This window comes from Aegilops tauschii, chromosome 2, assembly GCF_002575655.3.
Source record: "Aegilops tauschii subsp. strangulata cultivar AL8/78 chromosome 2, Aet v6.0, whole genome shotgun sequence".
NCBI lineage: Eukaryota > Viridiplantae > Streptophyta > Magnoliopsida > Poales > Poaceae > Aegilops > Aegilops tauschii.
The window spans coordinates 547,493,990-547,510,843 of NC_053036.3; the positions used below are offsets into that span (position 1 = coordinate 547,493,990).

General features: G+C 45.0%; 1 protein-coding gene and 1 non-coding gene across 3 annotated transcripts; one reads left to right on the forward strand and one right to left on the reverse strand.

Annotated features, from left to right (window-relative positions):
• The first annotated feature begins 519 nt into the window (after window positions 1-519).
• On the forward strand, window positions 520-658 carry LOC120975119 (small nucleolar RNA Z247). The gene has a single exon (XR_005770957.1). It is a non-coding gene; the product is annotated as a small nucleolar RNA Z247 (small nucleolar RNA).
• A 9,172-nt stretch (window positions 659-9,830) lies between these two features.
• LOC109749636 (importin subunit beta-1-like) lies at window positions 9,831-14,342 on the reverse strand. 2 transcript variants are annotated; one of them, XM_040399681.3, is made up of 4 exons: window positions 14,197-14,342; window positions 13,983-14,118; window positions 10,492-13,031; window positions 9,831-10,403 (listed from the first exon to the last, which is right to left on the reverse strand). In XM_040399681.3, exons 3-4 carry the CDS (start codon window positions 13,005-13,007, stop codon window positions 10,259-10,261), a joined length of 2,661 nt encoding a protein of 886 aa, XP_040255615.1. In that variant the 5' UTR covers window positions 13,008-13,031; window positions 13,983-14,118; window positions 14,197-14,342; the 3' UTR covers window positions 9,831-10,258. The 2 variants fall into 2 exon arrangements, with proteins under 2 accessions (XP_040255615.1, XP_040255617.1); XM_040399683.3 differs by lacking the exon at window positions 13,983-14,118.
• Between the last annotated feature and the right edge of the window lie 2,512 nt (window positions 14,343-16,854).

The following is a 16,854-nucleotide window of genomic DNA, read 5'->3' on the forward strand; positions in this document are numbered from 1 at the left end:
AGAACTTTCCTTTTCCAATCTAGCTTCCCCGATTGCATCTAGTGCATAGCCATGTCTTCATCCTCCGGCGTCTCCCAACCTAGCCTCAATGGCCAGGTCACCGAGAGCTCAACCGCATGAACTACGTGCTATGGTGCACGCAGGTCACACCCCACCTATGGGGCGCCGGTGTTTTCGGCTACGTCGACGGCACCGCGCCGGAGCCGGCCAGACTCCGCGTCACCAAAGACAAGGACGGCAAGGAGACTTCTGCGCCCAATCCTCTCCACTCACTTTGGGTCAGGAAGGACCAACAAGTGCTCGGCTACTTGCTGAGTACTCTCTCCAAGGACGTGCTGGTCACGGTCACCGCGATCACCACGGCGCTCGAGCTATGGGTGGCACTGGCGGGCATGTTCTCGTCACAATCACTCAGCCACGTCAACAACATCCGAACTGTGCTCATCAACGTGCAGAAGGGCAACCAGTCGGTTCGCCTCCCTGCGCGGCCTCGCTGATGAACTCGCTACCACCGGCAAGCCTATCCAGGATGACGAGTTGATCTCGTAGATCCTCCACGGGCTGGACGTCGACTACCAGCCGCTCGTCTCTACCCTCGACGCCCGCGTCACGCCTGTCACCCTCGACGAGCTCTATGCCATGTTGAGTAACTTAGATCAGTGCATGGCCCAATTCCATGGCTCCTCCGGCAGCTTCAAGTCCTCTGCCAACGCTGCCTCTCGCGGTCGCGGCGGCGGCCCTCGCTCGCATGGATCTCCCCGCAACAAGGGGCGGTCAGGAGGCAACAACAATGGTGTTGGCTCCTCCAACTCCTGCAACGGCCGCTCCATGAACTCCAAGCCTCGCCGTGGCGGCGGCTCCAACAGGTCTCGCCCGGACGCGCCCCGCTATCAGATCTGTGGCAAGCTCGGACACACGACAAAAGACTGCTGGTACCGCTATGAGGAAGATGATGACTCCTCCCAAGACGACGACAAAGTTGCTGCGGCTGCGGACGGCTCCTATGGTGTTGACACGAACTAGTATTTTGACAGTGGCGCCACCAATCACATCACCAACGAGCTCGAGAAGGTCACTATGAAGGAAAAATACCGTGGCAAAGATCAAATCTACACTGCCAACGGTGAAGGTATGAGGATCAATCACGTTGGTCACTCGTTTTTTAGTACCCCTCGTCGTAAAATTCATCTAAAGAAAATTTTGCATGTCCCTAGTGCCAATGAGAATCTTCTTTCTGTTCATAGAGTTGCCATTGACAACCATGTCTTTCTTGAGTTTCATCCTTATTTTTTCTTGATCAAGGATCAGGCAACAAAGAAAATCCTCTATCGAGGTAGATGCGTTCGAGGGCTCTACCCGTTGCTTCCGGAGCGTAGAAGATTTAATAAACAAGCCTATGGTGTTGCCAAACTCTCGTCAACATGGTGGCACGATCGATTAGGACATGCTGCTTTCTCTTTAGTTGAAAAATTACTTAGGAAAAATAAGCTCCCGTATGTTGGTGAGTGTGATCTTGAAACCATTTGTGATTCTTGTCAACGAGCTAAAAGCCATCAATTGCCGTATCCAATATCTACTAGTGTTTCTACAAAACCTTTGCAATTAATCTTCTCCGATGTTTGGGGTCCTGCCCCTAGTTCTGTTGGTAGACACACTTATTATGTGAGCTTCATAGATGACTAAAGTAAATTTTCTTGGATCTGTCTTCTTAAGAAAAGGTCTGATGTCTTTCAAGTTTTCCAAAACTTCCAAGCTCTAGTTGAACGAAAATTCGATAGAAAGATCATTGCAGTACAATCTGATTAGGGGGGAGTACGAAAAATTAAACTCCTTCTTTCAAACCCTTGGCATATCACACCATGTGTCATGCCCACATGCTCATCAACAAAATGGCTCTGCTAAACGCAAGCACAAACATATAGTTGAGGTTGGGTAAGCCCTCCTAGCTGGCGCATCCATGCCCCTCAAGTTTTGGGATGAGGCCTTTCTCACCGCCGTCCATATCATCAACATGCTTCGTAGACGTGTCATTAATAACGAAACTCCACTAGAACGACTCCTCCACACTAAACCCGACTACAAATCTCTTCGAGTCTTCGTGTGTGCATGTTGGCCCAATCTTCGCCCATACAACAAATGCAAGCTTATGTTTCATTCAAAACAGTGTGTTTTTCTAGGATATAGCGCCCAACACAAAGGTGTCAAATGCCTCGATGTCTCCACTGGTTGCGTCTATATCTCCAGGGATGTCGTGTTTGATGAAACAAAGTTTCCCTTTGCTGATCTCCACCCAAATGTCGGCGCCCTTCTTCGTAAGGAAATTCTCCTCCTACCTTCTCATCTCTCCGGCCTTGATCAAGGGGGACTAAACAATGATGATCAACTGTTGACACATCCTCTTACTAATGGCACACTTGAGTTTTGTGATGAAACAGGAGAAAATGACGCAAGTGGTGAAGAAAACGGTGGAAAAAAAACGCCTCATTAGGGCGACATTTTATGTGTCGCGAGACGGGAGGCAGATCCTCCTCGGGATCCGTTCAGCAGCAGCATATCGGATCTCCCTCGGGATCCGCAGGCGCAGACGCGTCAGGCGCGCCAAGACCCTGCTCCGCTCTGCTCACTCCAGGTGTGCCACACGGTCGCCTTCCATCGACCGAGGTGTGTCTCCACCTCCGCGCCAATCCCCGCCTGACATGCGGCCCCTCACGGCTGGCCCGGGCGGTGCACGGTTCGGCGTCCATCCATAGCACTACACGCGGCGTGTCCCGGTCCGCCCGACGGGAGTGGGGCCAAGAGCAGGAGCAGCGCCCAGCGCTGGCGCTGGACCCAGTCGCCCGACACGCACGATCCGAGGGGGATACGCCATCATGACGCGCATGATCCAAGGCTGATCATGGCAATGATGAGCTGCCCTCTCCGTTGGGATCTTCTGCGGATGCTGCTGCAGATCCATCGACACCACCTGCCACAGAAGATCCAAACCTTGCAGGTTCGACTGAAGCGGCCAGCGAATCCCTCTCAGGATCGGCAACGGCGACTCCTGTTCAGCCTGCAGGATCCTCTGTGGCTACACCGCAAATCACCTCATCACCACGTCGTATAAGACTTCAAAAAGGGGTAATACAACCTGTCAATTACAAGCATATAACCAAATACGGTATGATTTGTTCTACAGGTGAACTTGGTAAACCAAACACACTTGAAGAAGCTCTTGGTGATGAACGGTGGCAGAAAGCAATGAATGAAGAATTTATGGCACTAAAGAAAAATAAGACATGGCATTTAGTTCCTCCACATCAAGGAAAAACTTGATTGATTGCAAGTGGGTATTTCGGATTAAATGAAAGTCTTATGGAACTATTGATCGATACAAGGCTAGACTCGTTGCAAAAGGTTTCAAACAACGATATGGTATAGACTATGAGGACACATTTAGTCCTATTGTAAAAGCTGCAACTATTCGCCTTGTCTTGTCTATTGCTATTTCCAGGGGCTGGAGTCTCAGACAGCTAGACGTACAGAACGCGTTCCTTCATGGTGTTCTGGAAGAGAAAGTGTACATGAAACAACCTCCTGGGTTTGAAAGTAAAAGTGCTCCCTCTTACGTGTGCAAACTTGATAAGGCACTATATGGTCTAAAGCAAGCTCCAAGGGCTTGGTATTCTCGTCTCTGTCATAAAATGCAAACACTTGGCTTTATTCCTTCCAAGTCTGACACCTCATTGTTTATTTACAACAAGTCCAACACATGCATATTTGTCCTCATATATGTTGATGATATTATTGTGACAAGTTCATTTGATGAAGCAATCACAGGACTGTTGAAAGACTTGGGGCAGATTTTGCTCTAAAGGACCTTGGAGACTTGCATTATTTTCTTGGAATTGAGGTAAAGAAGCACAAGGATGGACTTCATCCCTCTCAAGAAAAATATGCTACTGACCTAGTCAATAAGGCTGGCCTGCAAGGTTGTAAACCCACACCCACTCCATTCTCCAGCTCCGAAAAGTTATCTCTTACAGAAGGTACACCTCTGAGTCAAGAAGACAGCACAAAATACAGAAGTTTGGTAGGAGCACTTCAATACCTTACTCTCACCAGACCTGATATTTCTTTTGCTGTCAACAAAGTATGTCGGTTCCTTCATGCACCCGCTACTGTTCATTTGACTGTTGCAAAATGTATAGTAAGATATGTCAAAAATACTTTGAGTATTCAGCAGATCATCTTCTACCCTTGCCAGTGCTTTTTCTAACTCTGACTGGGCAGGATGCCTAGATGACAGGCATTCAACTGGTGGCTTTGCAATATTTTTTGGGCCTAACTTGATCTCCTGGTGTGCTATAAAGCAAGCTACAGTCTCCAGGTCAAGTACAGAAGTAGAATATAAAGCACTAGCAAATGCCACAACTGAAATCATTTGGGTGCAGTCCATGCTCAAGAAACTTGGCGTGAAAAGTAAGCAAGCTCCATGCCTATGGTGTGACAACCTTGGTGCCACTTATCTGTCTACAAATCCTGTATTTCATGCAAGAACAAAACTATTGAAATAGATTTTCACTTTGTCCGAGAAAGGTTGCTCAAAGACAACTTGACATTCGGTTTGTGCATTCTAGAGATCAAATTGCAGATGGATTCACTAAACCATTGACAACAAGGGGTTTTGAAGCTTTTAAGCATAATCTCAACTTGATGAAGTTGTGATTAAGGGAGGGTGTCAAACATGTCATACATGTGTAGCGCACGCACCACCTAGCGTATCTTTCTGTTGGAGTCCAGGATCGGTATAGGTTGGTAGGTTGATAGTAGTATTTTCTCTTTATCTCTATCTCCTTGTAACCAACTCTATCTCTTGTTCTTCAAGTCTCAATCTCCTGTAATCTCTCCAACAACTTATGTATGCGCTGTATCAGGGAGGTGTGCCCCTGCTATATAACACGAACCCGTCGCCTCTAACGAGGTAAGACGTTTCCGCCATCGCACAGTAATCAACACAAAGGATTATTCTGACTAAATTGTACTTTCTTTTAGAGGTCAATGAGCCTAGCCTTCAGTTTGGGTTCTGTTTTCAGAGCTTCAGTTGTATCATGTATCCTGTTTGTTAGGGCTATCTTTATTTTATTGGCCTCACTCAGCACGGTACACATCTTCAATAGCACTGCAAGTACTTATTTGGTTTACTTGGTCGGTGTTTGATGATCCATTTACGAAAAAGGGTTTCCCCTCGCTTTATATTATAAAGCACAACCGCAATACATCCGAGAGACGATACAAACTCACGCCACCAACACACACACCCAAGGCAAGATACAAAGGTGCCGGGCACCGAAACACCACTCCACCGACCGCCAAACTAACTACGAATATGAAAAGGAGACCGCTTGGAGCCAACAGAGACCTCCATCATGACAAACCACCATGGAGAGGTGAAACGGACAACGACAAAGCCAAGACTCCAGAGTGGTGCCTCCCAGAAGGTAATGACCATAGAGCCACCACCGCCCGATCCAGAGATCAGGTTTTCACCTGGAGGGAGCCGGAGGGAGAGGGAACGCCGCGACGAAGCCTTCAGGAAGGGAACGACGTCACCGACGCCGCCACCGTCGGCCAGGACATGGCCGGACAGGTGATATACCTCGGCGCTCACCTCCCTCTAACGCACCCTAGCTTTGCCAACCACCCACAACCAAGCCACCCGCGTGGCCATGGCTGCTTGCCCGCACCTGAGACGCATGCTCCACCCAAGAACGCCGCGCCGCCCGCCACCCGGGCCGCCGCCCGACATACGGACCTCCCCAAGAGCAACCAAAGTGACCAGCTTTGGTCCGAGGGGACACCCAAAACCGACGCAACCGCAGCCCCCGTCCCGCCTTGAACTTCCCGGAGCTACCGCCGCACACAAACGGATGGGGAATGGGGAGGAGGGGAGCGGACGCATCCACGACCGGCACACCTCGTGCCGGTGACAGGCAGCCTGAGCGACGACGTCGCCCATCCCTCCCGCCAACCTCCCCACTGACACCCACTGTGCCGCCCCACCGCGGCGGTCGAAGCAGATCCACACAAGGCCACCAACGAAGGTTCGTCCACCGGCAAGGGGACCCCGCAGACCACCACCTACTACCAAGACTGCTCGCCAGGAAGTCCAACCACACCGCTCACCGATGTCCAACCACCGGAGCAAGCTGGAATCCGGCCAACACGTCCGCCAAGGCCGCCGCAGCTGCACCGCCACCCTACCAGCCACAGGCCGAGGCAAGGGCGGCGCCCGCAGCCCAGGTCATCCTGGACCCGCGGCGCTGGCCAGGTCGGACCTGGACCAGCCGCCGCTGCCCGGAGCAGCCACCACCGCCGGCCCACCAGCGCGCACCACCAGCCATCCGCGCCCATAGCCACCCGACGAGATCCAGGTCGGGTAGCGACCTAGACCACCGCCGCCAGCGCTGCAGGGACGCCCGCCACCTCCCAGCCGCCCAGCCGCCGGATCTGTCCATCACCGCGACCGGGAACCCGCCGGACCCCGCGCCCCCACGAGCAGCGTCGCCTGCGCCACCAGAATCCCGAACAGGGGAGGGAGGGAGATGCCCCGCCACCGCCCGCGGCGCACGAGCTTCGCCCGGCGGCGCGCTCCAACGGCGGCGAGGGGGAGGAGGAGCCGAGAGGGGGAGCTTGGGCTGGCGGCGGATCTAGGGCTCCCGGACGTGCGCGCGGGGCGCGTCGCGGGTGCGGGGGGGGTCGGGTGTCCAAGACGCAAGATGGCAAACATGGTTTGATGATCCATTTGGTAGCAACATGTATGGAAATAATCATGGATTGGACAAAAAGGCTGCATTCATTTTCTCCTTCAATAAGATTGAAGTTGTGTTTCAGTGTTGTGTTCTTTTATTTACCTTGAGAAGCATAAGTATGACCCCTGATTTCAACAGGATTCTAAGAACAAATTATGTGGGTTGAAGAAAGATAAGGAGCATGGTTGAGTCTCAGTTGTGTGCATATAAGAGGTTCTTTCTTCTCTTCCTTTTTTTTGCGGGAATATGAAGCCGGCAGGTCATTGCTCAGTAAAAGAATGAACCTCAAGAGTGGAAGTGATGAGGCAGCTAAATGTAAACAAGGCGAAATTGAACACATAGGTAATTTTGGTGTTCCCGTTGCGTTTTCCACTATGTTGGGTTCAATATGTAAAAAATCCAAGAAAGTAGCTCATGAATGAAAAATGTTCAGAGTAACTATTGAGAGCTTTTCAAGTGCAGAATTATCTAGAAAAACTACATAGATTGATCATAAGAAATAATTTGATTCTAGGAGTAAAAGGTGTGTATACACAGTATGATATATCTCAACAATTTGTTAATCTTTTTTTTCTATTAAAAGGATTACAACCTTACCTGAACTACAGTGCAGTAGTCTGAGTTAAGCAGTACCTAAATCGATCACATAATGTAACATCACGGTCAATTTAGGAGTTGCTGGCCTCACTATCCATTGAAGATAACTGCGATTAAGCGATGGCTTGCATAGGGAAGAAAAATAATGAAGAAGAGTGGTCTAAATGAGTTTGTCCGGCTATCACTACGATGTTAAATTTTTGTTATTAAGCTGAACTGTATGCTTCAGTAGCTTGACTGTAACAGATCCTAGGGGAAATTTAACATACTAATCACTATTTAGGGAAATATTATGCTTTTTTCTGACACTTCAGCACCATTGATCAAGGTTTTAGTGCAATATTTAGAAACATTGAAAACATTGCTCCTGTTTACCTTCTATTATTAATCGCACAAACAAATTCTAATGTCAATTTACTGGATTACATATCAGGATGTATTTGCTAATGATATGTTGGAGTTTATTAGCAGCATGCCAATATATCCTTTCTCACTCCCTGACTGTCCTGTCCTGTGTGTGTCACAGAATTTTGTTTTAAGGACAACCTTTTGAGGTGTAATACGGATGCGCTGTTTGGTTGGTACATGCCCTACATTAGGTGTTATTTTTTTTCCATGGTATTCATTCACTTTAGAAATTATCTGCACCCTATTTGGACAGTGCAGCAACTGCTTTGTCTGCTTTGTTCTGTAGCAGGTAACAGTGCAGAGTCACTTAGTTGCTTATATGAAATGAAACCACCATCAGAATTAGTTCTCATGTTCATTTGAAGATCATGGCTACCGGATTTTATCCATTAGAATTAGCTCTCATATTCATTTTCAAGACCATGGTTACGGATTTTAGCTTTTCTATAGGCGCCTACTGGAATAATGTATTTACCAGGCATTTTTAACTTCTATGTTACTAGGCATGTGAAATATGTTTAAAAATTATTATTTTACCTTGGAAATCGTCAACAGAGCAACCAACTCATGTAGCACTAGAAACTTCGCTATGTTCTACTACATTTTTTGTGGAATAATGTACACTCCGTTAATGGCATGTTTAACTTCTGGGTTACTAGGCATGTGAAATCTGTTTGAAATAATATTTTTTGAAAATATTTTTATCTTGGAAATCTTCAGTGAAGCAAGCAACTTATGTATAGCACTAAAAACTTCGCTTTGTTCTCGTAACACCGTTTGATGCAGGACTTTATTTAGGGGATGGAAGACTTATTTCCTTTGTTGATTGTTGCAGGAATCTGTAAGGTATTCACAATGGCGGAGGTCTTCAGGTGAGCAACCATGATGACGGTTGAAGAAGCCGCCGATGCTACCAGATTTCAGGTTTCTGCGTGATTTTTGGACTATTTACAAATCTTGAAGCAGATGTTCCACCTCCTGGTTCAGAATTTAACGTTCCTTGTGTTATTCTACCCTGAAACTCAGATTGCGAAGAGTGTGCCTGATGTTCTTTAGTTAAGCTTTTAGTTATGTTAATTATATATAAGTTCATTGGTGATATTTTCATTACAATGCATGGAACTTTTTTGTGTCAGCAATTGTTATGCAGATTTAAACCAGTGAACTAATACGTCATGCTTTGACATTTGCTATGTGGACTTGGGACTTGCACCATTGTGCAGAAATGTCGTGTTCTATGGGTGCTGGAAGGAAGCTGTCGAGATGTATAGTTTGCATTGTGCCAACTCCAATAATGCACACAAATTCTCATCTTCCTCTCAAAGATTTGCAAGTAATATGTCAATTGAACATTGAGTTCGTTATCTAATGCAAAATTAGATACGTGCAAACTTCATAAGAAGTAAAATTAGATACATGCAAACTTTATAAGTGACATATGCTATGTGCACTTCACATCTTGTGCACTTCACATCTTGTGAACTTCACAAAAATGCGGGGACGTGTACTTCCTTTTTCAGAAAAAAAATCATAGTTACAGATTTTCATGAGGTTAAAAAAGCTCAAGCAATCAATTGACAATGTTGATATTGGTTATCCAAAATTCACAATCATCCATTTTGCAGTAAGATGTTTCAGTTGTCGATCTTTGTACAATTGACTTCTGTTTTGCCAACTTGACCATCGCAGATCTCAAGCAAGTGAATCAAAGTTACGAAACTGCATATGTGGCTGTTGTATAGTTGAGGCTGTTAAGCAAATCAGCTAGATATACCACATACAATAGAATCATGGGTAATAATCGACCTCCCACACCAGCCAGGTGACTACATTCACTGGTACACCAGTTGCAACGGTTGATCTAGCGAGAGAAAATGCTACCCATGTTGCTTTGGACTACATCCGTACTCTATGACATCATGGACGACCATAATTATCATGCTTTTTAAATCTCTTATAATTATCATGCTTTTTAAGTCACCAAGAGAAATCTACTTTCGGCGCAGAAGTGAGCCCGCACCAAACAATGGCATGCCAGCAGCTAAATGCGAAAATGAATTCATACGGTAGACTAAGATTCTGGCAAACATATGTGACAATATTTTAGACATCATACAGTTGCATGTATCCTCAGTGTCCATAAACTGAAGATCCAATAATCACATGCTGTAAGTCGCATGCAAGAACCGCTTCATCATGGGCTAATGCCACAGGAGGCTACACCAGATGATCTAAGCTAGCAGTGAACTCTAATTAATTATAGGATAAATGAAGTTTACAACAGACAACCCACAGCCCACACACTTCAGTTCATTCAAAATAATAAAGCAGTCAACCGACACACTTTAGTTGTCTGGACCAAAATAAAGCACAGCTTCCTTTCCTCTAATAATAAATACTCCCTCTGTAAACTAATATAAGAGCATCTAGATCACTATTTTAGTGAGCTAAACGCTCTTACATTAGTTTGCAGAGGGAGTATTTGCTTGCTGCACCGATAGAATAAACGCCTCTGACCAAACGCCCACTCTAGGAGGAAGCTGAGACAAGGCATCAACTAGTGCTGTCATGATCCTTTCGTCCCTTGCTGTCACGGTCCTTCTCTCCCTGTCCGTAAAAGTAAAAAAGAAAAATCAATCAGTCAATGAGTATAATCAATGAGTATTGCCAACAAAAGAAACAAGGCATATGTTACCTTCTCTTTCTCTCCTGTTCACTGAATTCAAGTAGAGCCATTCCTACCTTGAATCCAGACTTTGCATCACTTATTCCCCTTATTATGCCATGGTAGGCCTTACATATTGCCTCTCTAACCTTGTTACTATGATCCTCATGAGGATCCTGATCGAGTTGAACAGCCTTTTCCATAACTAAAAGCTTTTCCATAACTGGAGGCAGGTACTTCTCAAACTTTTCACCAAGAGAAAGAGCAATCTGTCCAATGCTTGATAGAATTAGAGGTTGAAGTGTCAATTCTACCATACCTTGATACAGAACTTCCATAATATGATCAAAGCACGGCACAACTTCTTCCTCTTTTCCCTCTTTTCCCAAGACATGGCATATATCACATATAACTTCTAAATAAAGTGGAGAGAGTCGCTTCACACTGAAATATTGTAGCACCATAGGCATGTGTTGTCCAAAATCAGCACCAATGGCATGAGCAAGAGCACCAATGGCAAGGGCTGCTCCATTACGTGCACATGTACTCTCACGGGTTAAGAGAGGGCACAATAACAGCAACAAACATTTAGCAGACCCCTCAAGTGTATCTCCAAGCTTGTGGATTAAGACTTCAACTAGACCACACAGCAAGACCTCAAGTTGGTTCTTCCTCTGAAGAGATGAAATTGCACCATGACCATGAAGCACAGTGTTGAATCTCCTCATGATACGAGACATCAAGCCCATAAGAGCCTCCCAAACTTGTAAGTCCCGGGTGTCACTAACTTTCACAATCTCACCCAATGCTTTATAAGGAGATGCTAGGAAACTAAAAGGGGTCTCCCTAGCCAGATCGGAAGCACGCATGAGAGCATCAATAAGAGGCTTAACAAAAGGTGAAAGCTCACATGAATTTGACTTTGACCTTGACTTTGCATCTTCTCCATAACCTCGTGCAAGAAAATATAGAGCTCCATGCACTTCAATGGACACTTGAGGGACATCACAGCTCCTCTCTATCAAGAGCTCCATGATCCTATCCAGGGACACCACCTCATTTCTCATGATTCTATGTGCACCCACAAGCTCAAACAGCCGCCCAAGAGTCCATGCAGCCCTGCCTCTTACACCTTCCGCCTGATATTCCATCAAGGCAAGCAATAAATCAACTAGAGGAGCAAGCTGCTTGACTGAGGGACCTTCGAGGATAAAACCTAATGGAGACAATGCAGCTATCTTATGTGGCCCATTCATGTTCTCCTCAACAAAATGCATCACAGTGGGGACAACTCCACCCTTCAGAATTCTAGCTGCAAGGCCTAGGCATGTCATGGAAATGACTTGTAAAGTCTCATCTTCCTCTTGTTCCCAATTGTCTTCAAGGTTTACTCCCTTTTGTTCCACATTTTCATCTCCCTCTTCTTCTTGTTCCCCGGTCAGAGAAATGTTTCCATCTCCCTCATCTTCATCTCCCTGTTTCCAAATGTCCATTTGTTCTAAATCCCTCTCTTCTTCATTTAAGTAAGTTTGTAGGAGAAGTGGGACCAATGAATAGAGAGGACCAGTAAAGTAAGATTCATCTTTATCTTCTTTTTCTTCTTTTTCTTCTTCTTCTTCTTCTTCTTCTTCTAGCCAATCAATCTCTTTTTCGCAAATAGTGATCCACAACTTGATACATTGGACTTTAAGTGATTCCACATCTCCATTCAAAGCTTGCGTTGTAATACACATCAGCACTTCTATGTCGGGTTCGAATTTGGTATGACAAGTGGATGCAATTGCAACGAGGTACTCAAATGCTGCCTCTGGGATCTCTGTTCCAGATGTTCTATAAGCCACAGCAAAAACTGCCTCTATAGCACCTCTCCAATCATGGTCTTCAAACTTAGTAAACTCAAAAATGTTGTGTAAAGCTTTAAGGGCTGCCAGAAGGACTTGAGAACCTAGCACCTCGTCGTTCAGTGCACTGATGACACTAGCAATAACATCATCCACTTGATCCCGCTTGACAACGTTAGGGATCTTTGCCTTGAAGATATACTGGAGCACCTCTAGAGTTGCTTGCTTTAGGGAAGAAGATAAACTTGCCATGTTGTCCATTAATTTACCAACAAGGTCCAGCCACTGATTCCGGGGTATCTCCATGCATGCAACCCTCGCAATAACTTCTGCAATAACTTTTGACGAGGGGTGCCTTGAATGAGATGGCCTTGAATCAATTTCTAGTGTCATGAGCAAGTTATTCTTAATCTCTAATCGGATAGATTTATCCACGCTGAGCCATTTTAGACAAAGTAGATCCTTGTGTGCATCCTTGAGTGCAGGATCCTTCGAGTCCAAGGAGTTCTTAAGGGTGATGGCAGCAAGTACCCTAGACTCTTCTGGAATCCCCTCCCTCACGAGCTCAGATGATAAATATAGCAGAAAGTTGGGAAGATCACGATTTTGAAGCCGCTTTAGCATGTCTTCTCCTATTGACCTTATGTTGTTATCTGGGTTGGAAGCATGTGTGAGAGCATCATTCACATCAATTGATTCATCCATATCACCTTTCTTGGGCAAGTCCCCCTAGCAAACATCCAAGATAGAAAAAAAAACAAATTAACCCCCCAAAGTAAGGTATGTAAGAACCAAATAAATGGATGGAGAACTAATTGCTATGTTACTTGGAACATATAACCATAGTTGGAAGAAGAAATAAAAACTTCATTAGCAGGAGCCTTGAAGTCACAACTAAAATACTACGAGTAAAATAACTAAAATACTAGGACTAAATAACTAAAATAGGTGGGACTAAAATAACTTAAAATACTAGGACTTAAATATTAGTAGGAGAAAATTACAAGAAAACTAGTAATCATAGTCAAACGGAAGAAACTTGAAGAACAAAATTTAGAAGAAAAAAGTCATAGTTAAGTCATATACATCCCAAGACATGAAACAAAGAAAGCACTGAACAAGATAATTCTTAATAGTATAAACTAGAAAAAATAACTAAAAGCATCATTCTTGATAGCTTAAAGATAGATAGTATCCCTTGCTAATAATCATAGTCTACAACAAAAACAAAAAACTAGGAGCAAATTTACAGCAAAGCTTCCAGCACAAAGGGCTATAATACTACCATGAAGTATAGTGTAAATACAAAATGAATCAAGTCATAATTAGTACTACAACACAAAGACAGAGAGAGGACCATCATGCCTTATAGCAAAAATTGATGGATAAATGCCTATATCTATGAAACTTAATACAAAACATATCTTAAAGCAAAAATATATACAAAGTACCAAATGGACTGGGCTAGTTTTAGTTCCAAAGGGTAGTGCATGAACATCCTTTAACTAAGATTAAAAAACTAATAATTCAAACGGGAGCAATATAAGCTAAACCAAAAAAATCCTCTAACCACGATTAATCAAGAACTTATAATCGGGGCATATAAGCTACACAGAACTACGAATGAGGGACCTTAAGAGGAACATCAACGCGAGGAGAGAAAAAACAGGTTAACTATACCTAACTATCCCCAGAACCAAAAGAGCACAACCACCTCCCCAAAGCAACAACAAATCAACCTTCCCCAGATTGTTGTCCCTGGTCACTTAGTGTAATATGGGATCATCACTGTCAAAACTTAAGCTTCTTAGAAGACCTGGCCTTGCAATTAGAGATGAGAGTGGTGAGGAGCTAGCCAGGCGGCGATTAGAGTTAAGGATCCAATAGATCTTACCAGCAAAAGGAGGACGCCGGCCGTTTCCAGTCGTGCGCCTCCGCTAGCTCGGGAGTTCGATTGCGGTGTGTCAGTAGCTCAAGAACTGGCGGTGGCGAGCGGATGTCCAAGGGAAGCCCTAAAGAGTTCGAGGCGGCGAGCGGATGTCCAAGGGAAACCTTATAAGTAAATTCTACGGTGTCTCAGTCACGTTCCAAGCCGTTGGATGGATGTTGCTTTAAGATTCGCGAAGCGCTGCCGACTTTCGCTTTCGGCCTGTTTAGGGATGCGCGATGGGCTGGATGCGAGGGAGGGGGTGTACTTTTCTTTTGTCGGCTGGGCTTTTCCGACCGGGCAATCTGTGGGACAGGCTATTGTCATGGATCCCCTAATAAGAGCTCCTACTCCGCGCCTTCAGCGCCAACTAACCAACTGGCTCTTCCCAAAAAAGAAAAGAAAAAAACTAACCAACTGACTCTCGCAGCAGCGCCTTGCTGGGCTGGCCCACGAACGGGTAACACGAGTGGACAAAAAAATCCTAAAAAGGTGGCAACACCGGGATTCGAACTCACGCCTTTGCTTTCTAAACCCGCTTAGCTAGTAGAACCACCTACCACTTTTGGTCGGTAGTGCCTCGACAGTATAATTAAGGATGATATGGGCTGCGTGGTTCCAAAAAAGTGAAAGTTCACAGATTAATAAAAAGTTTGCAATTTTTTTCAAAATAGAAAAGGCTCACGTATTCAAAAAAGTTGACAAATAATGAAAATTGTTCACGAAATTTCAAAAAGATCACTAATTTTAGAAAATTTCGTTAGTTTGAAAACAGTTCACAGATTTGAAAAAGTTCACGCAAAACAAAAAAAGTTCAAGAAAATTGAATAAAGTTCCCTGATTTGAGAAAAAAATTCATGAGTTTGAAAACAATTTCATCAATGTTTTTAAAAAGTTCATCACATTGAAAGAAAGTTCATCATTTTTTTAAAAAGTTCATCAAATATGAAAAAAGTTCATCGAATTTGGAAAAAGTTCATCGATTTTGAAAAAAGTTCATGAATTTTGGAAAAGTTCACCAATTTGGTAAAAACGTACATCGAATTTCAAAAAAAGTTCATCCAATTTAAAAGAAGTTCATCGAATTTAAAAATAAGTTCATCTAATTTATTAAAAAAAACCGCACTAAAGAAAACAAAGAAAGATGAGAAAAAAGGAAAAAGAAAAGGAATAAAAAAACCCGAACTGTAGAACAAAGTAAGAAGGAGAGAAACGAGCTAAATATTGATTCACGGGCGGGTGCCCCTGGTGGCTATAGACGTGCGCTTGCAACAAGTGGGGCGCGTGTTCAAATCCCCGTTGACTCACACTTTTTGCGTTTTAAAAGAACAGGAAAAAGCAACGGAACGGGCCAGCCCAATAAGAAACGCCTGCAGGCGCCCGTTGGTGAATCAATAATCTATATCTTGTCAATCTCTCCCTAATCTTTCCTCTTTCCCTATTTTTTTTCTTTCCCTAATTAATTATAATTATAATAATAATTATATATATATATAATAAAGCACGGATTGACTTTGTCGGGTTCACCGTCACAATGCGCTTCTTCCCGTAAATTTATGCTTTCAGTTTGAATTTAGACATATAGGCGAGGTGGTACTAATTAACAGCTCCTTATGTTTTTTCCTTAATATAAACCCGCAGTCCTATTTTATTGATCTATTTGGGCCAATGAAGTCAGCCCATTACATCCAGCCCACCACTCTTGTCCGTTCGTTCATAGCGTGTTTCTGCCGACTCGTGAATAGAATCATACGGACTCTGAGAACCAATCCAATCGCCATCGCCATAAAGATGAATTAATCCTCTCGATTTCCTCAGATCGCATCTCTAGAATCGAATCGGAACAAATCGATAAACCTAAAGATCTGTCGGGTGCAAGGCTGCCGACCCAAGGCCCGCCGCCTCATGTACCATGGCGCCGGCGGGGAATCCGTATTGCTCACCGCCAATGATCTCGACGAGGGCCATGCGGAGCGACTGCTGCAGCTGGGCCTCACGTAGCATGGCGCCGGCAGGGAATCCATACTCGAGGTCGACCCAAGGTTCCTGCGAATTTTGAGGAGAGACGCGGTGATGCTTCTGCTGTTGGGCCTAGCGCAGCCAACCAAACCAGGGGAAAACGAAGGCCACTGTGTAGATCCTGGCGTGTTCAGTGCCGCTTCCGGATGTGCCGGCGTTCATGTTGCTGGCGCAGCGGTGGAACGACGAATACACCGGCCACAGAATTGCAGTCTGATGCGTATATAAATTTGATGGAAGGGCTTATCAAGAGACAGAAAGGACATACAAAAACAAATATGTGCAGGGCGAAAGGCAGTATAGAGAGCAGCAGAGTGGCACAGAGGTCCAAGGAAACTCGCGGTCAATTCATACCTTTAACTCCGCCAATCGGATCAAATTGCCGGCACCGATTGGATCACATTGTCAGTGTCGGTGTCGCCGGAGTGAACGCCTCAGCGTCCTACTTGCCTGGTGCTTCCGCCTCTGCCAAACGGATCCTCAAGTGAGAAGCAGCCGACTGCTTGCATGTATCATTGACTTGATCTGAGGGGAACATGCCAAGCCGCAACTCTCAAGCAGGAACTGTCGTCCTCTCTTTGCGTGTGTAGTTGCACGGTCTGCTCT